Source organism: Aulonocara sp. 'chitande type north' Nkhata Bay, linkage group LG19, assembly GCF_057382095.1.
Source record: "Aulonocara sp. 'chitande type north' Nkhata Bay isolate Kocher_YH1m ecotype deep benthic linkage group LG19, A_spYH_male_GT1.1, whole genome shotgun sequence".
Taxonomy (NCBI): domain Eukaryota; kingdom Metazoa; phylum Chordata; class Actinopteri; order Cichliformes; family Cichlidae; genus Aulonocara; species Aulonocara sp. 'chitande type north' Nkhata Bay.
In genome coordinates this window covers 8,985,072-9,010,844 of record NC_141362.1, presented here as the reverse complement: position 1 = coordinate 9,010,844, position 25,773 = coordinate 8,985,072, and the positions used below count along the sequence as shown (strand labels likewise).

The window sequence follows — 25,773 nt, the reverse complement described above, 5'->3', positions numbered from 1 at the left end:
TGCAAAGGTTCTAATATACTTTGCAAGAAAAAAAATGCATTATATGGCGGCACAAAGCCTTTGTCTACACTTTTTCAGAAAGTTTGCCTCCACTATTACACAAAATGTTTGGTCTTAAAGATAAGCTCTTATGAAAAACCACTGTTCTTCATATAGTTTCCACAATAAATGGAGAACATTTGTCACAGCGAGCAGGCCAATATAGCTCTATATTTCCTTTTTGTGAAAAAAAAACTAAACAAATTCTTATACAGCAGCTCTCTGGTGTTGTGTATGAGCACAGCAGGATCACAGCCCCAGACTCTTCCTCTGTATGCTGTATGTGCTAGTAATATGTGGTTATATATGGAAATACTATGGCAGCAAAAACACACACAATAGAGCATTCAGGCGTTCAAGGAGGAGAGAGAGAGATCGGTTGGAAGAAAAGAGCTAAATTTGTTTAAATAAAATATGAAGATGCAGAAATGAAGTTTGTTTGGCAGATTCTGATGAGAAGCGACATCATAAAACCGAGTCCCAGATAAAAGTAAGAGATAGTGACTGGACCCTGGAGTCCGTAGATGGCTGATAGAGACTTTGGATGAGACACCCTGAGCAAGGGTGACAAGAGGGGAAGGCAGACAGCCGGAAAGGCAGAGTGACAGATCACACATTTTAAGAAGTGTCAACAAAAACAGATAGTTTTTTTAGGCTTAAGTAGAGATGTAATCTTGATTGACATAATTTTGCGTTGGATAACACAAGTGACAGAGAAAGTAGAGCAGCAACAACGGCCCATATCAGCGACATCCTTGTTATCCTTATTTCTCCGGCGGTGTCAGTAATCCGTGCAGGAATCATAAAGCAGCTTCTTATAACCTCAGCTCCTTCCTCATATCAAGCAGACTCGTGCATTTCCTGCAGCTGTAAAAAAAATAATCCATGTAACTTTTGTCTGTTTATCCATTGTCACTGCATGAGCAATAACTGCTGGCCTCTTACGATGCAACACAAAGGCCACAGGCTAAAACATCAGAGAAATGTAAAGCATTAAATATGGCATTCAAACCCTTGGAGTCGTTAATCCTCACATATTTCCACCCCGAGATCTACTTTGAAGACAGACATCTTCAGTAGAAAATCTTTTGTTACGGGCTATGAAGAGTGAAGTATGCAGAGTGGCCGAGAAGAGTGGAGTCTTTATCCAAAATTTCTAATGTAAACAGACACATTGCTAAAGATTTTCATGTCAAATAATTGATACAGGAATATAGAAACAGTCTTTGTGTGTGTGTGTGTGTGTGTGTGTGTGTGTGTGTGTGTGTGTGTGTGTGTGTGTGTGTGTGTGTGTGTTCCTTTGTAGTTATGATTTGTCAATTCCTCCGTGAGACATAGTTTAATCATTTTTTACAAACCTATACATGCAGAAAATAAGGGGGGCTTATAAGGGTCAATAAAATAAAATAAAAACACAGACAGCGTCGTAACAGGGAATCGAAACTGCAGACCTTGTTAAACAACACAAGCACAGCTTGGCTCTGTGGGATAATCGCCTCCAGTCTGCTCTCTGTGTTGACACACAGCACAGAGGAGTCGATGTGGGAGAGGGTGTCCAGGGTTTCTTACTTCACCTCGGAGCCAGAGCTTGATCCAATCTGCCTTTCCCACTGAGCCGTCGTGAGGCAGCTGGCATTTTATTCAAAATTGATTCCTCATTGTGATATGAATTTAAAAATTGATAGTCACACAGGATGTTAAAGGTTCAATTTTCACATTAATTTACTCTTTAAAATGAAATATTTACTTTTCTAGTTTTTGTCTTCTTTGGAAAAGAGCTGAAGTATTTTATTTCTGGCTTATGTCCCCTTGGCAAAGTCCAGCAAAAAGAGACCCAGGATGAAAATATCCACTTACGATTAAAACATTCACGTGCAAAACGCCTTTTTTTTCCGGTCTTGGTAATGGCAGAGCTCCTCCGCATGCAGATGGGACCTCGTAATTCCAAGCTCGTGAATTGCTTCCGTGAGGCATCTGCATACATAAACTAAAGCTGCATTCACAATAGAAAAGATAATCAAAGTTTTATCTGTTTGTGGTGCACAGAAGGCAATCTTTACTGTTTAAACAGAAGGAAATGATTGACTCAATGAGGCTTTTCATAGCTGAGAGTTTGGGGTCATATTTGGGTGGAAGATTAAAAAAAAGAAAAAGGGCATAGGAGTTATTTGTACTCATCTATGAAAGGATCAAATGTGCATTGAGTTGTTAAAACCTAATGTTTCTGCTTTAATTCTTCTAACAACCGTTTACCACCAAATAACAGGTGTTTTCTCTCGTGCTACGTTTATCTGTCCAAAAGTTCCCAGTCACTGTTATAACACTAAAGAGGATGTTTTGGCAAAAGTGTTCTTGTAAACCGCACGGGAACTGGGTATTAAACCCCCACATCTTTACGGTAATTCAACATCAAAGACAGATCAGCTGGAATTTGAAAGCACCGAGTGGGTGTGAAAGGACTTTAAATACAAGCATAAAATATAAATGATAAAATAAGACATTGTAATGCGTAAAGACCCGACTATAATCGCTGAATGCAAGTGTTTTTGCAGTTAGTGGATCGCTGACTCAACACAGATCCTGACAAACACCAAACTGTTTTCCAGAGCAAAGCCAGCACTACCACTGCTCTTAAAAGCTCACTTGATATATGTGCACAGCTGCTCCGCAGATTACATACTGTTGCTGCTTAAGTGTCTCATATGCAAGTTAGTGAAACAAACCTTATTTCTTCGTTCATATATTATTATAATAATAATAAACCTATCTTGCTTTTTGTCCAGTTTTATAAACTTTACTTAATAATATCCAAATAATTTCAAAAAGACAAAACTTAAGCAGGAAATTAAGTCATCTTGTAGAAAACATAAGCAACTAACTAACTACTAAAAATAAGAATTATTTAACACTAAATGGATTAAAAAACTAAGAAGTGTTACATATGCATATTTTAAGTCCCAGTTCTACCAGACTGTATATAAAAGATGGGCACAGACCCCTTGTCTGAAAAGTGAAGCTGATGCAACCGTGCAATAAACATGTACTTATGTAATGGCCATCAGGTGCAAAAAATCAAATTCAATTTAGTTGTTTTCATTTAGCCCCAAATAACAACAATAGTCACTTCAAGAGTAGTAGTAGAGTACTACAGTATTTGATTGAAAACCACAACAATCACATGACCCCTCTATGAGGAAGCACTTAGCAACTGTGGGAAGGAAAAACTCCCTTTTAACAGGAAGACACATCCGGCAGAAGCAGGCTCTGGAGGAGCGGTTATCTGCCACAACAGGTTTGGGATGACAGGACAAAAGACATGGTGCGGAAGGGAGCCAGAGATGAATAATAACTAATGATTGAATGCAGAGTGCTGTAAAAACACATAGTGAGTGTGTAAGATCCCTGGTGTCCAAAAGGAGTCTGGTTGTATAGTCTATGGGAAAACAACACTTTCTTTGTAACTTCAATAAACACTTTCCTTATGAGTTTATGGTTTCATTAGCTCACTAGTCTTAATACAACATGTGGCTCATTTTGTAAATTATTGATCCCAATAGGATCAGAAAAGGAGGATAACAGAATTGGGCTTTGAGGTGGGTCTACTTTGTGACATATAAATTGTACGGGTGTGACAAGTCCCTTAGTTTCTCAGTCCGATCCACATTTCAGTCAAAACATGAAGATGATGATGACATCAGAAACACTCAGTTTTCAGACAGCAACAATGTACCAGTGTCTGCAGACAACCACGGCACACCTTGATATACGGTAATAGTTTATGGGACGTCACATAAGGGCCAATAAAACAAGCCAAGTGCCGCAGAAAATATATACAGCAGGGCTGCTATACAGGAAGTTGATGTTAAAAGAGAAAAGCGCAGTTTTAACGAGACTTTTTACTGCAGTTCCTTAAATGCACTTCTACAATTTTGCTGCCTTTTTTTTCAAAAGCACATATTTGATTGGGAAACAAGACTTTTCATAGGCTCTGAGTAAAGTAAGGCAGCTCTGCATGCTGTGCCCTGCCTGACTTAAGCTACAGCAGCAGCTCTGCGCCGCCTACACACTCACACCCGCGCCAAGAAAGAGCTCACTTCCAATTCCTCTCCTGCGCTGCGTGTCGAGTCAGCGTGGACCCGTTTCTCTCCTGCTAGTGAATAGTTAGAGCACAGCACTCAGGCCAAGGGAGCTGTTACCTCGCCTGACAGAGGGAGTTTCATCATTATTCGATCCATAAGAGAGGATTTTGTCACAACAGCGACAGCAAACGCTGCTCCAGTGAATATCGTTAGCACTGCTTTGGTCTGAGTTTCACTGTGCACTTCCACAGCTGCTCTAGAGCATGTTGTCTGTTATGGGCACAGATTTAAAGGCTGTCATCCAAATCCATTCACACTGCAGGTGTCTTAAGCATGGTTGGAAAAATATACTCTGTAACACATTTTAAATGTGGTTACTTTAAAGTCTAAAAATTAGCTCTCTAACTGGACAGGAGAGACTGGGTAGCCAAATTTTTCTTTTTAATTACATGGGCAGGAATATAGTAGTTAATTATTGGAGGGTTTTTGTTTTGTTTTTTTGCTGCAGTGTTCTTCATATGTACGCAGCCTTGATTGCCCAGATCATTTTGTTTGTTTCCCAATAGATTAAAATTGCTGCAAACAAAAGCTTGAACTAATCAATCCTGTATGGAACATCACACATATGGGACCTGACAAGCTTGCCTTCTCTATTTATTTTTCTATTTAAATTTTGCCCTGATATGGGCACAAAAAATAATAACTTCAAAATAACCTCATTTTCTTTAGGTAAACATCAGGTCAAAGTTCAAAAGGATTCAGTTTACAGCGCTGTAACGCAGGAACAGGAACATTCTTCCACTTTGGATACTACAACGACCAAATGTTTGATGCCTTTGCTTATGGAAGCGCAGGAATGATTAATCAGTTATTGAAACCGCCTTGATTAATATTTAGCGTTTGATTAGGTAAACCAATTAATCAGCTAATCATATCAGTAGCAACAAATTACCTGTGTAACAAGAAAAGAGAGGGGAACTTTCCTCCACAGGGACCGTGCAACATGAGCGTACTTTCTATTTAAAACACTATATTTATTTTAGTTGAAGCATTTAATGTCTCGTGCTGTACCTGAACTGTTCACAAAATGGTCTTTTTTGCCCTTGCAACAAGCAATTTGTGGATGAAGCCCCGGTGCAGATGGAAGCCCTCAGCGTGTTTTTTATGAGTGAACATGGAGAAGCTTCTCTGTGTGTTCCCGACCTGGCAGTCTACAACAGGCACTTCAAATTGCTTCTGACACAAAGAGAGCCTAGCTAGTCATTTGTGTCTGACTTGATCTGTCTCTGTGGGGCTCGAGCATTATTCGTGTCTGTGGGTTTCTGTGTCTGCGCTCCTTGTGAGTGTGCACATACAGACTAGCAGGACAAAGTATTGGCTGGGTCCAGGCTTGTATCAGGTCAGCTTGCCCCTCTCACAGTGTCCCTCCTCATTAAAAAGATGCCTCAGGCTCCAAACTCGTGACCACAGACCTAAACTGAGAAAGCTCTCCTCGACGTGACAAGGACCACATTAATACTGCGACGCCCTCCACTCACTGGACTACATTTGCAGGACAATACTGACATCACTAGCACTAGTTAAAAGAAAGGGAAAAAAAGCAGAGTTAAAATTGGCCAAAATTCAATTTGAAAGTCACTCTTCCAGAGAGACATCAAATCCAGCCAAAGCTCAAATCTATTCCACTGGATGCTGCCATGAGATTCAAAATGATGATCTGCTCATGCAGAATGATATTGCTCTGAAAGTGTAACAGAGCATAAGGTAGCTGGAGTGAGACAGAAGCAAAATCTGTCAATACACATTATCATTTCATGCTGATCTCATATGGAACACAACGCTCTCCTACCTTAGATAAGGGGACGCCAGAGCCATCTTTTAATCTGCTGCCTTCCATAATGAAATATCAGCTCACCACCTTCCTCATCACGGGTCATGTCCCAAGGAGTGTGTGTGACCACAGAGCCTTTGCCAAGCGCTTACGTCAAAAGCCCTTCCTATTTTTATCTTTTGGAATGACATTGTTAATTAGCGGGCATCCACAATCAGTAATTAATGCAGAGTAGATTCTTGGCCCATAAGGGCACCCACCGTGGAGAATGGAAACGATAACTCAGTAATCACGCCACCGTCAAAATGGCTCAAAACCATTTTTCACTGTGTAATAGATCCATTTGCCAGTTTCAAGGTTAGGTTTTCCACTCGTCCAAAAGTCTTTTTTTTCTCTGATTTTAATTGTCTGCTGACCTTTACCCTGCAGGTTAAAATATACATTTGGAGAGCTCTTTGTAGAAGTTATAATTGGGGGTCGGTGATGCAGTCACAGCCCGTCCCTGCAATCAGTGTGTCCTCGCTGCGTTGACTTATCTGACCCAGGCACATGTACAGGCAGGGCCAGGCACTCACTTTTTACAAAAATCAGACAGAAAAGCTAAACACGACCAGCTACGTGAACACACACACACACACACACACACACACGGCATACTCCGTCAGTTGCGCTGAATTTAAAAGTGAAACACAGCACTCACAAGCCGACATCTATATGTACTCAGTCATTTCCGAGCCTGCAGCAGGGAGTATTAAATCCATTTCACACCAGGCACGAAGATCTGCAACTTTCAAATATAATTATTTTGTAGCGTGTAATGGAAGATTGCACACTAATGCAGAAGGTTGGTGAGGCACAAAAAGTGACTGGAAACAAAAAAATAAAATCCTTCAGATCCTGAAACTAAAAACCAGGACTCGCAGATTACATGCAACTTTGGCTGGTAACATGCTACTAGTTAGTAATTATGGAGGGTCACAAGTGCCAAAAATGAATTAAATAAATACATTATTAAATAATTAATCAAATGTGCCATCAATTGATAAAAGTAAAATAAAATTAAAAATCTGTTCATTTTATTTAAACAATGTAATCAATTATTTATTCATTAATTTCCGATGTTCAATGATTAATGACATGTTTAAGGAGTTGTTTAATAATTTATTAGTTATTTAATAATGTATTTACTTCTTCATTTTGGCACTTATGGCTCTCCGTAAGTACTGACTAACAGCTATTTTCAATAGCGAGTAACTGAACTGATCTGCTACTGTGTACTGTATCTTAAATTGTTGGTGAACATGAATTAAAAGGATATGAAACCAACTAGCTTGTAGTTCTTTTAGCTGTGGGGTGTATACTTAGGTAACCTACTAACTAGCCCGTCACATAGTCAGACCTATCACACGAAAAATGGCCAGGCTCGTCTTTGTGGTATGGGTGGGAACAGCAGTAAATAGTAACATGCACACAGCAGAAGTGAAGAACCACTGGGAGGTTCATACCAACACTCTCAACTCAAACTGGCTCAAACGACCGTGAATACAATGCCAGTTCTGAGTACTACGCTTGTGAGTGCAGTGTGTAGTCACTGGGACTAATGTTAAGCCTGCTACTGGAATGTTAATACCTTTAAATCACAGTCTGCCTGCCTGATTATCTGACTATCCCTTTTTTCCATCTTATATGTACTACTTAAAAAACACAATGCATGGCATTACAGCAGCTTTGCAGACTTTCAGAAAGAAACTTTGTCTGGAACTGGCCGGGTTTGTGTTAGTTTTGTTCAGTGCATCGCATGTTCCTTTAATTGAGGAATAGGGTTGTCACAGCTTGAAAGTACTGTGAAAAATTCCATTTTCAATACCACATGAGCAACAAATCACAAAAAGTAAGGCCTCAATCTGGGACTTTTTAGACACCAACACTTTTTAGACACAAATATGTGTGTTATGCTGTTAAATTAACACTGTCCCTTACAATAGACATTACAGACGAGCAGAGCTGATAGCATTTGGCCACCTTGCTACTGAGGAATTTTGCACATGCTGAAGTGAATGTTTAAGCTACGCATAGGAAGTGGCTACATTTTTCAAGAGCCTTGTTTGTGTGAGCACCAGGTTCAGCACCATGGACAGCGCACCAGGGCAAACCATCCTATCAACAAGGACATGTCGGACTGAGAGGAATTGAATTTTTGTGATTAAAAGATGGATCACACCGGTGCTACTGTACAATTGCCTTATTTTTTTTTTTGGTGGGGGGGGGGGTGGGGGGTGTCTTCTATTGCTTCTAATGCTTCACACAACACAAACCAACAGAGATACACAAAATAAGCTGCCTATTGCCCACATGAGCAACGTGGCAGGGTACTGATAAGCAACACATTAGATGAAAAGACCCAGCTTTAAAGGATTGCCAAGTGCAGCTCAGGGTTTATTGGGTCAGAATATTTACTATGCTGCATCATTAAGTGTGGGAGTACCATTTCCAGCATGGCCTCAAACTGTGCTTCTGACATTTGAAAATAGTGCTTTTATACCAATGACACACGCGTTACCTCGTAACTACTCACTCATTGTTATCAAAGGTGCTTTCTCAGGGGGCAATAGAACACGAGAAATTGCCGCGACAATCAGACTACCGCTTTGGTTATGTTAATGCGTTCACGTTGGCTGATTGCTCCTTGAGAATGTTGAGTCTCTTGTTTTGTTTTGCTCTCATCATCACCAGTAATGAGTGTCCCATCGTCATTATTTTTGTTTGACACAGGTAGTGTTGTATTGGTTCCTAAAAGCGGTTAGCTTGTTGTTTTTCCACACAGATGAAAGAGATTTTTTTATGAGGTCTTATGTTTGTTGATTAACAACACCCTTCCCTCCTAAAATAATCCGCCCTTTAGCAAATTTGTTAAAATATATATTTAAAAACACTGACAGGGGGAACGGAAATTGTCATTAAAATTGTTCTGACATGTTAAGGCTTCAGCTCCACAAGACCTCTTAAAGTGTCCCAGCAACAAGGTTCAGCAGATCTTTCAAGTCTTGGAAGTTGTGAGGTGGGCCACCAGGGAATGGGCTTGTTTTCCTCGCACATCCCACAGACGTAAACACTATGTGATGTTCTTCAAACTACTCTTGAGCAGTCTATGCGGCAGGGTGCATTATCATGCTATCTTGCCCACTGCTGTCATCAAGAATGACGTCTGTGGTCTGCAGGAGGAGGAGGCACGTGTCAAAGGATCATCAGCATGAATGCCAGGGCTTAAGGCTTTGCAGCAGAACATTGCCGAGAGCTTTACACTGCCGTGCCGCCATCTCACCTGATGATGGATGTAAAAGAAAATATGATTCATTGCATCTTCTTTCATGGTCTTTCATGGTCCAGTTCTGACACTCAGAAGCCACTAAGGCACTTTTGATGCCAGACAGGGGTCAGCATGGCAGCTATGCACCCACATATACAGGAAGCTATATGCTGTGACATCTTTTTTTTTCCATAAAGCTGTTTCCCAGTCTGGGAACCCTTTAAGTGTGTTCTTGTGTGTGTTCTCATTTGAGGAAATATTCCTTTATGCTTTACATGTGACACACACATGTATGGTAACGTTTTTACTGCAGTACCAAGTTTGAACAATGAAGGATTTTAAGGTCAGATTCTAACGAAGCATCGTGGCAGAGTGGCACCCCCAACAAAGACAGGAAATATGGTGTCTGGGATCAGGTGGAGATGTGAAGGAGAGTCCGGAAGGCAGAGTCAGAGAATATCATTGAGTCCTAAAGAAAAGGGGACTGATTCACAGAAGATTATTGGATCTGGGAGACGACAACAGAACCGAAGCAGGAGTGATGAAACGAATAGAATTGCACGAAGAGCTCAAATATAAAGCAGTGCAGGCAGACCTTTACTAGACTTGTGCAAAAGCCATAGATTGTTTTTAATCCAATTTTCTTTAAACTAGTCAGTAAGTGTTAATGCCCTGTATAGACACACCTATGTTCATGATGTATTTCCCGATTTCTCTTTTTCTCCTTTAATTTGTTCATTTGGATCTGTTAATTTGCAAACCAGGATGTGACATAACATGGTCAGAGCAGCCAAGGCATAAATGAACTACGTAAGAAGCAAAAGCTAATTGCAGATGAAATTCCTCATGTGGACAAAATGAATTTTCAAGCCTTGTAAAAATCTGGTTCAGATAATCAGTGCACTGGCACCGATGCTTCAACGCAAGACCAAGACACAGTAGCCTTGGGCTGCCTAGGTAACCTTGTTAATTAACCTGATGGCCTCACAAGATGATAAATGACGAGCCTTTGGTAAAAAAAAAAAAATGTTTTAAAAAAATGAATAAGTAGTTCCCTGCTTCTCTCTCTCTCTCAAGTTACTCTGAACAAAGCATCGGAGAAGCTTTGTTTCTGTTGTTCTGCCCACTTGGGATTAACTCAAACAATAAAATTATTTCCACCTGCACAAAAAGACAAAAAAAAAATTTTTACACAAATGTTTGTGTAAGAGCGTGCTCGCACATAAATGCTGTAAACAGAAAAACGCAAGGAGGATGCTGACAGGAAAGAGGCACATTTGTAATCCTCAGCAACAAAACTGTGGATGCAGACAGGTAGCAACATGTGCGCACACACACACAACTATGTTTTCTGGCTCGACCCTAGTTAATGCAGACGTAGGGTGTCCCGGGGAGATGAAGCGAAGAGGTGAGGTATCAGCGGAGAGCATGTTCAGGGCATGTGAGGAACACCGAGGCGTATTTGTGTATTTTGGCCGTGACGTTTCATTTTTCTGTGCATGCGGCATAAAAAAAACAGAAGAAGAAGCAAAAAAAATGAAACAATAATAAGAATGTGCGGTTGTGTGCGACACACAAGAGACTGGGTACGAGTGTGCTGTGTTTGATGTTTATTTGCAATCTGCACATAGTGTGTGTGTGTGTGTGTGCAAGCGGAGAAACAGCAGCTCTGTTCATTTCGGTGTCTGTGTGTATTCACAGCTTCATGTGTTCTTATAACAAAAAGAAGAAGAGATAGGCGATGATGCAGGAAGGAGGAGGGGAGTGCAGCTATTTTGGCATGTGTATTTAGAAAGTGAGAGAACGTAGGGTTATATTTTTTTTCTTTAATGCTTCCTTCTGTGCTCCAATCAGACTTTATAGCACCTTGTCTCTGGAGGACGGTGAGGATATAGCAGTTCATGAGAATAAAAATATCATTAGAGAAATATGAAAACCTTTATGTGAGAAAGCAACAATATATCGCCTTAAAATGGGCCAAATGCCAGTGGGAACAATAGTTATAATAGAGAAGCATTGAAAGGTGGATGCAAGGAAGAAAAATAATGCCAACAGGGTAGACTGTAATACCTCTGCCTATGGATTCCCATCCATACTGATCATGAACCACACCAAATGTGCAAAGCATCTTCTTGTTTTTCACAGACAGAGGTTGGAGACAGGGTGTCATAATAAAATTTATTTTGGAAACTCTTGACTTTGCCTGTGCTGTGCTCAGAAAGTGTTTGGGGCTTGTTATAAATGGGAACCCAAGAACAACAGCAGCTCTGACGGAGACCGATGCTTTCTGAGCTTTGCTTTAGCACTCAGGGCAGATAAGGAATTGTAAAACCTTGGTGCGGCAGGTGTTCGGGAAGACTGTTGAGGTTGTCTTTCAGGCGCCTTCTGAGATTTCCTAGACAGCCATTCTATCACTTCATAAAAGGGATGAAATCCAGGCTTTTAGCCACATGTGGCAAGAACTGATCATCAGAACAGTGGATGTCGTTGAACTATAAAAGTCCCTGCTTGGGAAAAAAACAAAGCCATTAGAAATGGAAACATATGGGAATAATTATTTCATAACAGTTACTATGCTCATCAGTGGCAGCAAGCTAACAGTAGACAGGCTTACAAAATCCCAGGGACAACTTCCTTGAATTGTCCAGAAGGTGCCAATGATTGAAAAGAATGACTGGTACTGCACCAAGTAGTCTACTAATATGCCTTTCTCTCAAACGTTTTATTCATAGCAATAAATGGTCAAAAGTTCTCACAATCTGTTGCTCATAACCCCCCAAGATCATCTTCACATGTACCTCATGGCAGCAACCTCTATGATTCCCTCGTAGGGTGTTTAGGGTTCACTTGAAATTTGGACTGTGAGAGCAAAACATTAAAAGCAAAAATTGCTCCGAGTAATTTAAACTTATCAGTATTTTTTCTGTATTTTTTATTTTATTTGTAGAAATAAGGTTCTGTCCCAACATCCTATATGTGACAGCAATCCACAGTAAAGTCTACAAATGTTAAAGCCAAAAAGCAGTAAGGATTGTAAGGTCAGAAGACAGCACCCAGACAAAAGATGAAACAAATAGCCTTATTTCCCCAGATTGCTCTCTAACTGAGAAAATTGGCAACAATTACATCTGGACTGACACTTCATGGATTTCCTGGCACTACAAAAAATATCCAGTTCAAGAAAACACTGCCTGTTCAATGTGTCCTCTCTCGGCATTTTACTCACGAGCTGACATCATTTTAAGAGTATTTTTCTACCAGCGTTGTGGTCTGCAACAGAACATCTGTTGGACTTCACATAAGTTCCTTCTTTGTACCAGGCTTTCTCAATCAACATGAACAAGAAGAAGCTGAACAAGCATGTTCGGCTTCTTCTTCCCGAGCAGCACATTAACAAACAAACAAACAAACAAAAAACATAGGATGTCTTGTTGACAGCTATTGTGTGTACAGGATCATTGGCACTTTCCACAACACACTCCTGCTTATGACTTTGGCTTGAAATATTTGGTGGCTTGAGGTGATGAGGTGAGGTTATCCACGTTATTTGATGGATAGAGCTTTGGACGTATAATATTGCTGGTTGATCAACAGCTAGAAATTCATTCTATAGTTTTTCATAGGATAAATATTCATGCTAGGATGGACTAATCTTCCCTTTGTTATCAGCTAGCTATGAATGCAACTTCTATTTCAGTTGGAAGAAATAAGTCTGATCATTCTAATTTTCCTTTTCCCGTTTAGGATCAAACTCTGGTTCATCGAGTGCCACATAGTCTTACCTTTGCAGTTGAAGCTATTACTTGCAGCATTGCAAATGACGTGGGGGAATTTCCATTATTTATTAGGCAGTATTCTGATTGGTTGAAGGATAACTTAGAGCGACACCTCTTGCCAGTTAGAGCAGGCTGTCATGAATGATGCAAATCGTATTCAAATAGCTACCAAAACAGGCTGCTGGAGGACTGAGAAGAATCAGGGATATGGGGAATATCAAAGTTTTGGTGAATAGATTTGGGATATATAAGAGACTGTATTTAACAGACCTTTTAGTCTGTAAAGTTGAGAAAACTCAATATAAAGGTAGCTTTTTGCGTTTTCTCAAGTTTTGACTGTTGTTGATTTTAGCTAGATTTAGTTCTGGCAACTCCAGTTTTGTTGTTCTCCCAATTACAATAATCTTGTTAGGTTAAAGGTTTTTGGTTTGGGGCTGATTATTACACCTGACACCTTCCTGCAACCCTCCCATTTATCCAGGCTTAGGACAGGACCAACAAGGACTAACAAGGACAAGGCATTATTTTTTGTTCTCTGTCTGACTGTACTTGTAGATTTCTGTGTAGACTTAACAAGAGGCACAATTCTGATATAAAATCCCCAAAGAGTCGTAAACAATAAGAATAACAATAAGAGCTTAAATGTGTTGTTTTTGCTGTTTAACTAAGTGGTCTCCCTGGTGTTGTAAGTTGGTTATCATAGCTGGAAAGGATTCAGCATAAGATGAACTTGGCATCACTTCTCTAGTGGCTGAACAGCCAATTTGGACCAAACACTCAGTAGTCCAAGGATTCACTTTTTCAGATCCATCAGGAAAAAAAATACTGACCAACACTGGACATCTAAAATCTTTGTGTGGGAAAAGGGAATGGAGATTCTTTGCTCTCCCACAAAGACCTCACACTGTCTACAGCTGAATTTGCTGCTCAGTCCTCAGTTCTTCCAAACTCAACTTTGCTCTTTTACCTTTTTTTTAAAAGTCACCCCCAATTTTTTGTACTGGCCTTTCACAAAGAAGACTTCTAAAAACAAAATAACTCACCATTGCCTTCATTTCTTCTGTTTGGCCACCTACAGAAAAAGTAGTCGACAAACACTGTCTGGCTTTTCTGGGAATTTTCACTGAATCACATAGTCCTCCTCATCATCAACAGACTGAGTTTGCTCAGCTGGCTTGGACCTGGACACTTCAGACTTTCCATGTAAGAGCAAATACATTTACCTCTGAAATGTGGTTGAGGGAAAACAGGTAAAATGCTCGAGTCTACCACTGGGCTTCAACAGTTTGCTTGATTTCTACCTTAACGTGCCAAATGCTGTCAATTCTATTACATATTATTCTTCTCTGTGTGAATGTGTGTGTGGATGGGTGGATGACTGGGTGGATGACTGGACGTGTAAAGCGCTATACAAATACAGGCCATTTACCATTTACCATTTCTCTCATGCTGTATCTGTAATTCACATTTAAATAAAAACCCACATTCATTATTATAATATTAGTGTCAGTACTTTTTTGAAGTACTGAGCCTTTTTCCATATCTTTTCAAACTCTGATCTTGTAATCTAACTTTAGCATAATAATAATTAAATTCTTTCACATCATTCCTATCACTGAAGCTCAGTCTAAAATCAATTTAATATTATCTTGCAAAACATAAATGTCTCGGCAAAAAGCATGATCTTTATATTAAAGGGGTAAAGTTACTTTCTCACTGGAAAAAATTGATTTTTTTTTTTGCTACTTTTTTCCGTATACTTTCTGGGTAAATGATACACATTTGAATTCGAAGAAGACAGAAAAATAGAGAAAAAAAGAGCAAAAATGCCCAACTTGCATTTGCATGTTTTTTTCTGAAGCAGCTGTGGAATAATATTGACATTCTTTGGGATGGATTAGTCACTGAGGAATCTGGGAAGAGCATTAGTATTCTGCATCATAGCCAGAGTACTTTGGATCGTCTCTAAATTTCATCATGCATTGCAAGTTGTTGTCCAAGGAGACTTTAATACAAACTAAAGTTATGCTAACATGCTTATATTCTTTTGGGTTTTTTTTTTTTTTTTACTGCTATGAGGACATTAATGCAAGCATGTTGGATCTTTGACACTGACGTGTCCATGCATTTATGGGAAGAATATTGCATTTTTGGCAAAACTGGTGGGGAGGAGAGAGGGCATTATTAGTAGCTGTGAAAAAAAGAGCAACAACAGAGCAGAAAAGCCCCAGCAGACACTGTGTGAGTCATCTCGGTTAAAAAGTGTTCAGGGAGGCACGGTTAGCTAATAGGGAGCTACAATACAATAACAAAAGCATTGTCCCTTGGTAGTGCTGTCAAAGATTTACCAAACAATTCAAGAGGCTGTTATCCTTAATAAGATTCATGATATTGTCTTATAGCAAGTTACTCAGCTGTAGCGCGACTGATGAAGCAAAAGATTTTTTTTTTCTAGTCAAATCAGAAGAAGAAGAAAAAAACTACAAGCAGCATGGAGACTGCATCAGCTCAAATAGAGATAACAAACTTCAGTCATCAGTTACAGGTCCAGATCTTTGTTACGTCAGTGTTTGAAACTTGTAGCTGGAACATTTAGCAAAGAGTGGAATGCTTGCTTTATACTGAGTTAAAGACTGGGCAGTTGTTTTTGGTGGGGTTTTTATATGGTGATATTGGGAATAGTCTTTCTAAACAGTATGTAAAGAAAGCTTTTTTTGCTACCTCTTGGGCAAGTTCAATAAGATAAATTAAGTTTCATACACAATGTCTATTTACTTTCATGGCCCACAAGTGTGGCACCAATAAGTCTTATTGCTTTATATCACTATTTTGGAACAGCAGCAGCACTGACAGCAGCTGACTTGTTTTTCCACCATTGATGTTTTTCCAGCAAGCTGTATATGGCAGCTAAAGCTTCACTAATGTTTTTGATGGCTACAGTATCTTCATTCAGACACTTGTGTTAGTAGACTGCTCACATACTAGTGCTTGAGCTTCCATAGGGTAGAGTTGTGTGAAGTTAAACACAATGCAGTTATTGTAAAAAATGAAAATGGCTGTTAGCTAGCTAGCACTGGCATTTCTATTAACATAAGTGCTTTTTAAAGGCTGGAAATTAGTCGATGGTCCATCTCATTCTGCTATAGCAGAGGATGAGGGGAGAGGCTTTTATACAGAACTTTTTGCCAGTTATGATACTGGGTATTCATAGTACACCGAGTACACACAACATACTGCAGGTAAAATAAGTATTGAACACGTTAGCAATTTAAAATATATTTGTAAAGGTGTTATTGACATACAGTTCTTACCAGATGACAGTAAAAACCCATCCAAACCACACATGCAAAGAAATCAAACCATAATGTCCATAAATTAAGTAATGTGCAATGATAAGGGGAGAAAAGTATTGAACACATAAAGAACAGGAGGTGCAAAAAGACATGGAAAGTCATGACACCAGCCAGAATCTGTCAGTAATTAGAAAGCAATCCTGCCAATGAGTGCAAATTCATATCAGCTGGTTCAGTCCCGACTGACAGCCTATAAAAGGTGTCACACAAGAAACATCTCATGATGAGTAAAACTAGTGAGCTCGAGCAAAAATGTTGATTGTATATTATTTCACCAAAAACCGGCCACGACCAGGTGCTCCCTACAAGATTTCAGACAGAAGAGATAAAAACATTATAAGAAGAGTCGTCCAAGAGCCACTTGTGGAGAGCTTCAAAAACACCTGAAATCAGCAGGGACAAGGCAAAACTCCATTTCTGAAGATAAAGCATGGTGAAGCACAACATTTAGACAAGCCTGTGACATATAATCTGAGCACCATGTTTGGAGGTCAAAAGGCACTGCATATCACCCCAAAAACACCAGACCACCAGTGAAGTTTGGAGGTGGGGCTGTTTTTAAGTATAAGGCCCTGGCACTCTTCGTGTAATTGAAGGAGGAATGAATGGAAAAATGTTTTGAGACATTCTCGATAAAAAAAAAAATTCTGCTGTCATCTACCAGGATGATGAAGATGAAAAGAGGGTGGATGTTTCAGCAAGGCGATGATCCCAAACACACAGCCAAGGAAACTCTTTCATTTGGTTTCAGAGAAAGAAAATAAAGCTGCTAGAATGGCCCAGCCAATCACCTGCCCTGAAAATTTATAGAAAGAACTAAAGCTTAGAGTTCACAGAAGGAGCCCACGAAACCTTCAGGATTTGAAGACTGCGTGTGGAAGAAGGTGTCAAAATCACACCTGAGCGATGTATGTGACTAGATTCGCAACTGTAGTGTTGCACTTTGCAAAAGGATGAGCATATACAACATGACATCATCCATTATATTTGTAACTCTGTCTGTGGAAGCCGCAGCTTTATGTCCACTTTCATCCTGATTTTCTGCCTGATAGCTGCCTGTGAGGACTCCTGTCAGCCAAAGGAGCTACACCCCGAACTTAGTGAGTTATACAGAAATCACATGTTATAAAGACTATTAGCTACTGAGATTGTGAACATTGTACCGCATAAACTAATTTTTCTCTCTGAACTTAGTCACTTTAACACCAGATTCTATGGGAACTAACCTTTGGAGCCTCTAAGCTATTTAAGGAACTGCAGCTCAACTGCAGATCAAACACTGTATTTCTAGAAAAAAATAAATAAATTAAAAAGAAGAAAATGAAAAACCTGAAGATGGAAAAACAAAATTAGAAGATGTAAAAAGCTCAGCGCACCAGGAAATTAAAAAGGATTCCTTCCCCTGTAACAGACAGCGAGTGGTCTCTACTCGGATTCTCTCATTAGGAAATCTTAACATGATTCTGGTTCAAGCACACAGCATGTTTTGAATACTACATCGTTTTATTATTGGCTTGGCTGTCCTCCACACCCTTTAATCATAATCATTCTTTTCATGAACTGCTTGCAGTGATGGACGTCAGTTATTAAGCATTTCTCAGCTCCTTTCATGTGACATAAGAGAACGTGACGCTTTTGATGGAGCTCATAGATTTTTAAAGGATACTGGCAGTGATTCATTCTTTGCACTGTGAATTGACACGTGACGTGCTTTCCACGGTTGTTTTCAATTCGCGGTCCGCTGTGCCGCCATTTAAAACACAATCATTTCCCCCCCTGTTATTGCTAATGTGAGCACTTCCATGGTTTCCCTGTCAAAAAAAAAAAAAACATTGTTAATTCTTCGTGTCTGTTTTTGTTTCCGGCTCTAAGAATAAAGCCAAATTGGCCCGACATCACAGGAATGACAAGTGAATTCAGTGTTGTGTTTGTCTGCTTCTTCATTTTCTTTCCATAAAAAAAAACGTTTATTTACTAAAATGTTTCTCTGATTTCAGAATCTTCTCTTTGAACTGTACCAGGTGTGTTTTAGCGCAAGCTGGGTAGGGGGCCATGACAGGAAGAATGTGGGGAAAGCATGGCGTGAAAGAGGGAATCAGTGGAAAAGCAGGAAGAGAAACAAAAAAGCAGAGAGAGAGAGAGAGAGAGAGAGGGTGCCCAAATAGTTTATTTACCTCGGTGGGGTAAACAGGAAGTGATATAGGTTGGAATGAATTTGAATGACAAGGCAACTGATTTCTCCTAATTGGTTTTGACTGTCTGTCTTTGAACTGCCGGTGCGCCGCGGCTCTGTTTCCAGGCAAACAGTTATCTCTGGCAATCTGGAGTGCTGCTTAATTCCTCAGACAAATATCAAACCTCTCTCCACACTGGATTAGTTGCAGTTTAATAAGATTCGCACTGCCACTGCTCACAGGAGCTCTCCCCCACCCCAACCACCCCCACCATACTTGAAACCAATTGCAAGGAAAACTCTGCTTTAAGTTTCCTCTCTGCTCCACCTTCTAAACCAGAACACCCACACACAGCCACACACGCACGCACGCACGCGCGCGCCACCCACGAATCCAGCCCTCACCTGCAGTTCAAACGCACTCGCGTGAGAGAAGCAAAACGAAGCAACTCCAAATGTGTTTAAATATTGTTTCTCCTCACCTCCAGTGAAGGAATACCGCCACGGGGATGAGGCAATGTTGCGCGTTTCCAATGCGAATCTGACTTTTTAGGGGTTTCTTAGAGCGAGTGAAACATCTTGACATACGGCAGATTCCTCCACTCTTTCTTTCCTAGGTACCATCTTTTGATCCAAGAAAACTCTCGAGCAGAGCTGATTTGCATCAAAAACGAATGACATTATCTCACCCTGCAGTTCTTTTTTTCTCTCCCCACCGCCCCGTGCTTTACATAAGATACATCAGATTTTAAGATTCTATAGTGAAATAACTGATTTGGTGAGGAGGGAGGTGGGTTCTTTTGTAGTTGTTGTTGTTGTTGTTGTTTGGCACAATAAGTTCTGCCTGTCAAGACCTCAGCAAAAATGAGCTCTTCACTTGAGTGGCAGATGCTTTCTCTCAGCAGCATCCACAAACATAGCAACAAGCTTCTTGCCTCACTGTCTAAGTTTTTTATTGACAGGCCGCCGCTGGATTAGCTCATTCCTCGGCACAGTTGAGACGTATCCAGCCGGGCACGTGGCAGTTAACCCATTTTCTTCACGAGTGTGGAAGGCTTCAGCCAAAGAAGTTGTAACCTTTTGTTTTATCTGATCGACCCCCAAGATCCATCCAGGGAGAGTGACAGTCTGAGTCAAACAGGGATGAGCAATTCTGACAGTTTTGTGGGTTAGTCTAAAACTAACCCACAGTTAGTGAGATGGAATTCAATTTTATTAAGCTGTAACTGGCCTGTATGTCTCATTTAGGCCTTAAATTTTCACTTTGGTGTACGCAAACATGAAAAGTTGATATTTTATAGCTGCACCATTCCCTGAAATTCAAGCGTTCTTGGTGCATCGAGATGTTTTAGATGCTTTTCACCAAAATCCAGCCTGACATATATGCAGTGTTTAAAACTTCAGGATATCCACAACAGTTAAAAATTAAGTTTTGCGGAGAAACCCAGAAGCAGTGTGGCTAGAGCACAAATTCAGCAAGTCCCAGGTTCAGTTACTTCAATTTGCACCACTTTCTCTCCTTACATTTCCCTTTCTTCTCTGCAGCTATGAAATAAAGACACAAAATGTCACTAAAAGACAATATTTTAACTCTTTTTTATTTATTTATTTTTTTGCAGAAAGTGTTGAGGTGGCATTGTTTGATCCAATCTTTGGGAATCTGAATCTCGACATCTGTCATTCTCCTCTTGAGTCGCCATGGTGACATGAATAAAATAAAACTATTTGATTGATTGCCAAAGAATTTGGTGCTGTACTCTTAAGTTTCCTTGCACCATCGTCCAATTTAAAGTTTCAGCTCTCGCAGTACTTTTGCTTACGAGCCTGACAAACTTATGACATCCATGTTAGCAGTTAGCATGAAAATAATTAACTATTTGCATAAGACAGTGGAGATGTCTAACCTCATATCCTGTTGTTCCTCTGCAAATTTGCATTGTCAGCAGACAAACATTAGCATTCGCAGCTTAAGATAGTTTACATGGCAAAAAAAATTACTGATCCTTTCATTAATGAGCCCAATTAGAGGCAAAAACGGGCTATCACCACTGTACACTCTTATTTAGCTCTTTATTTTTTAGCATTTTTCACTCACTTCTAGCTTCTTCTTTTTTTTTTTACTCTAATAATAAGATGTTTCATTTAATGTTACATGCACTGTATATTTTGAATATTAAGCAGGAACTCTTAGACAGCTGGAAATAAATATTGTCCTTAGGGGAATAAAGCTTGCATGTTATTAGTGCCACATGAAATAAAAAGGCAGACGGTAAAAACGTTGTCCCCCCCACAACTAATACAGCTGCTCTCTGGGCCAATCTGTAACAAATATGACACTTTGTTTTGACTGGAGCTGAAACGCTTCAGTGTAATTTAGAACACGTCTGGTATTGGTGAGATACAAGTTTCATCAAAACCTAGTCAGTGGCACCAGATGGATTTCATGTGACATGTGTATGAATTCATGAATAATATAGCGCACCCCTCGGGTTTATGAATGTAATTTTTTTTGTTGTTTTTTTTACTGGCAAGAGGAATCATTGACCGTGTTTGATGGCTGCTGACGAGGGATGCGAAAATGTAATCCAATTATTAAATTCAGCTCAATTGCTTTGTCTTAGAGATGAACCAGCGAGTCATAAATACTTCGCATTTATTTACAGCAGTTTGTTTTGATTTGCTTAAAGGAGCAAACCCATCAGCTACGCACGTCAAAGTGAGCTCTCTCATCGCGGGGGGAGCAAATAAAACGTTATGAATCCCCACTGTAAGTCTGGAGAGCTTTAACTACTCTAGTGCACAAATTAGCCGTGAACATTTTTTGATTATCCCCCATGATAGTGTGCCGACAAGTTTCACATTATGGGACACGGGCACTCCAAGTTTATGACAAACATGAGGGGCGCACAAGTGGACTTTTATCAGGAGCTTCACTCATATTAAAGACTGAAGGTCATCCTCTGTTGCGAGTGCGTACTAAATTAGCTTTTAATTTGAAAGTAATGCTTTCACAAAGTAGCAAAACAGCTTTGTCGGGGAGTACAGAAAATGAGCCAATGAGATCAATAATTAAACAAACACGGGGATGGTAGCTACACCTGTATAAACAGGAGGGCAAAATATGTTGGCTGACCTTTTGTCTGTTAACTCTCTATCCTCAAAGTAAGTAAGTCAAAGTCTTTTGTCTGATGCGTTTCCACCTTTGATAACCTCCGATTAGCAAAGCAAAAACTGGTTAATACAACTGTCAGTACGTGAAAAAAAATAACAAAGACAAAACAGATCTACACGGCTGTCTCTCGAGAATCCATCACGACTCTAACATGTCCTCTCCCTTGTCTCACAGGAATCCCACGTATGGCCCTCTCTGTGGGTGGGAGGGACTGTCTGCGTGCTGGTGACACCTGTTCCAGCGATGACACCTGTAGCCCGCGACTGCGCACCCTCAGGCAGTGTGTGGCAGGGGACGGCAGCGTGAAACTGGGGCCCGGGGCGCGAAACCAGTGTGAGAACGCCATGACGGCACTTCTGTCCACCCCTCTGCATGGCTGCCAATGTAAACGAGGCATGAAGAAGGAGAAGAACTGCCTGAGTATCTACTGGAGTCTGCATCAATCTGTGCTGCATGGTAAGATTCGCATTAGTCCCAAGGTCACCAGTAGGTGGACCAGGATCCGGATCAGGACCCAGAAGCTGTTTCAAAAACTGTGAATTTAATCATTATTTTATTATTCATTATTAATATCCTTGTAACTATATATAGTTACAGTGAACTGTTGATTATGTAGTCCATGCTACTTAAAACGTATTGCTTTGAATCATGCTAAATGTGGAACTTTATGATACTTTTGAAACCATTTTTTGAGGACAGTTTCTCTAACTGGATTTCCTTCAGTTGAGTAGCATTAAAAGAGGCGGGCAGAAGTTGGGGTATCATGTCACTGCGATTATCAAGTGTGTGCCACCCAGTACACATGAATTAGACTTCCACCTCCAGATGGCTTGACAGTAGATTCCAGGCTGAAATGAAAAGAGTCATTATTATGTCGAAAACTGAGCATTGTGTGTGCATATTGATAATAGCAAAAACGCAGCAATGACTTTTGTTCACTCAAACTTAGCTTTTCTTCGCTCAAAATAAATTTCTCCTCAAAATGCAACACTTGTACTTGCACATTTTTTTTACGTGCGCTCAGAATAGTGGCACAAAAATAACGCCATAAAAATCCAGAGGCCCTGTAAAATGCGTATGCTTTTACATTCAGACCAAATGGAAAAAGCTCGACTCTAGAACAAAGCTGACAACAATGTAAATATAAGTACGGATAAACCAATCAGTGTCTGTAGAAAACATTTATGAGGTCAATTTCATGCAACACGTAGACAAAACAACACGCATGCTTTCAAGCAATCACGCCTCTGTCGTGCATTTTATGTAATGGACTGTTGGTCAACCAAACATTACTAAAACATCCGTTTATGTACGGCAGTTGCTCCTCCCCAATAAATATTTATTCATTACATTTCAAGTTCAGAACTAATAATAAATATTTATTTTTCTAACTGCATGTACTTTATATTTAAACATCGCTTCATCTCTATTTAAACATCAATAACATTTTATGTCATAGATAGATATATATACTTCTATTACGGTTACCCACTTAATTCACCAGGAACACCTTGCTAGTATGCGATTGGACCGACTTTTACCCTCAGAAGTGCCTTAAATCGATTCAACAAGGTGCTGGAAACATTCCTCACAGATTTGAAACCATATTGACATGATGGCATCACGCAGTTCCTGCAGATTTTTCAGCTGCACATGATATGAACCTCCAGTTCCACCATGTCCCAAACGTGCTCTACTGCAGTGTTTCCCAACCTTTTGGAGCCATGGCACGTATTTCACATTAGAAAAGTCACACAGCACACCACCAAATGTCACAAAAAAGCATTTTTCCCTGCCACCAGGCATAGCGGAATTGGATCAATTTGTCCTTCTTTGCTTTCTTCTGACCACTACTCATGCTAGGGCCTTCATCTGGGTTGGAATTTTCTTCAGGACGCAGGACAGATTGGCTACTTTTTTCCTTGTATTGCTATTATGCAACTGGCAGTTGGCAACCCATTTAATTAGAGCAGGTAGTTGTACTGCCCTCTAGTGGAAGAGAATGTAATTGCTTTGCATGTTACGCCAGTCACTTAGGCTACGTTCACACTGCAGGCGAAAGCGCATGAAATACGATTTTTTTGACCCTATGCGAGCCATATCCGATCATGGTATGACAGTGTGAACAGCGCAAATCCGATATTTTCAAATCTGATCTGGGTCACTATCATATGTGGTACTGAATCCGATACATATCCGATGTTTCAGAAAGCGACTGCTGTTTCAACGGTCATGTCGCATTAAATCCGTCTTTTACGTCACTGACACAAGACAGACGCCAATTATCCGCTCCGGAGAAGCGCCCGAGAAGACATCGCAAACGCTTCCTAGCCATCCAGTGAAACTGTTGGGAAGACAACGTTGGAGAAACGTGAACATTTTGTTTGTACTGTATAATCTGCAGGTTCTGACAGAAATCTGCAACTATCCTTTGAAGCACTGCTCCTCTAAAACAGCAATAAGGATCATTATTAGGTTATTTACATTATTATGTAAATAACAAAATAACTTAAAGCAAAAATTGGGCAACGTAAAATCCGAAGTCTTTATTAAGGGCCATCTGTCAAACAATACTGTTTGCTTTGGGTCTAAACAGAGCGCGTTGTGTGTGACGTCTTCTTTTGCGCATGCGGTCCGCATTGAGCGTTCACACTAGAGCACGTTTGCTGTCGGATTTTATTTGTAGTGTGAACGAGCAGACAAAAAAATCGGATTTGATCAAAAAATCGGAATAGAGCATTAAGACCTGCAGTGTGAACATAGCCTTAGAGTGCTTATCAGGTGGAACCAGGTAATCTTCCACAGCACGCACAGTGGTTGAGAATCACTGCTCTACTGGACTGAGATCTGGTCACTCTTCATCAGATAATCAGATTAAGACAATTTGACCTTTGTGACATGACACAGTCAGGGTCAGCAGGAATACTTAGGTGGCACGTGAACGATGCTAAAGATGTCTAAAGTGGGCCAATAAAACCATTACACCAACAACAACAACCTGAACCACTGATTAGATTTTCAGCCAAAGGTCCAACATCTGATCCTACGGTTCCAGTGTCACAGCAGAAATCAAGACTCATCAGACCAGATGTGGTAAAACACGATTGTTGTTGTTTTCACTTTATGGTTTTAACTTGTGGAAGCAGCAGTAATCTGTGCTCAGTGACAGATGTTTCCAAAAATGTTCCTGAGTCCATGCAGCGATATCTAAGATATAGTAAAGCACTATACAAATACAGGCCATTTACCATCTACTAAAGAATCTTCACACAAGGATCTGAAGATCACAGTTATTCAAAGATTTGCTCCTTTTTCTCCTTGTGTGAAGATTTCTAGCTGGTTTCTCTGGATCTTTGAGAGACTTTACATTCCACAGATGACAGAATCCAAAAATTATTTGGACTAGTTGCACTTATGAGTTAAGAACCCATCCTTCCATCCATCCATCCATCCACCTTCTTCCGCTTATCCGGGGCCAGGTCAAGCAGCCTATGCAGAGAAGCCCAGACCTCCCGCTCCCCGGCCACCTCCTCTCACAAAACAGCCTCCACCAAGGCGTTCCCAGGCCAGAGATATAATGTCTCCAGCATGTCCTGGGTCTGCCCCGGGGCCTCCTCCCGAACCCTCCTAAGTGAATTTTGCACTACTCATCTGCACCTATAGTCCTGTCTCAACTTTGTCTCTTTCCTTCCTTGTGTCCTTTCCTTGTTTTCCCTGTTCCATTTACCCTATTTTATTCTTCTAGAGTTTTTTATTTGTCTGTTTACCTTTGATTTGAATTTTTAGCTTGTTGTTATCTTTCATGGGTCTTAAATCTCTTATTTTTCTCTGTGCCTGACTACCTTCATGATGTCCTGCTTTTGAATCGGCTGAAGAATGTTTCTAAACCATAATACATTTTTTTACAGTCCGCGTTGCAAGCATCAAACTACAAGAAAATCCTTCTTTTGTAAACATTAGATTTTGTCATGTTGCCTTTTTACTATTTTCATTGAAATTTTCCATTTAAATATAATTCAGGGCAGCTGAGCTGTGGCATTAAG

At 40.2% G+C, this 25,773-nt stretch overlaps 1 protein-coding gene across 1 annotated transcript in view; it reads left to right on the top strand.

Annotated features, from left to right (window-relative positions):
- The window catches only part of gfra4a (GDNF family receptor alpha 4a), a 158,876-nt gene that overhangs the window by 99,637 nt on the left and 33,466 nt on the right, over positions 1-25,773 (top strand). Inside the window, exon 2 of the mRNA XM_086275170.1 lies at positions 21,905-22,186. Coding sequence (XP_086131296.1) covers positions 21,905-22,186 — 282 coding nt within the window. The remainder of the gene's footprint in view (positions 1-21,904; positions 22,187-25,773) is intronic.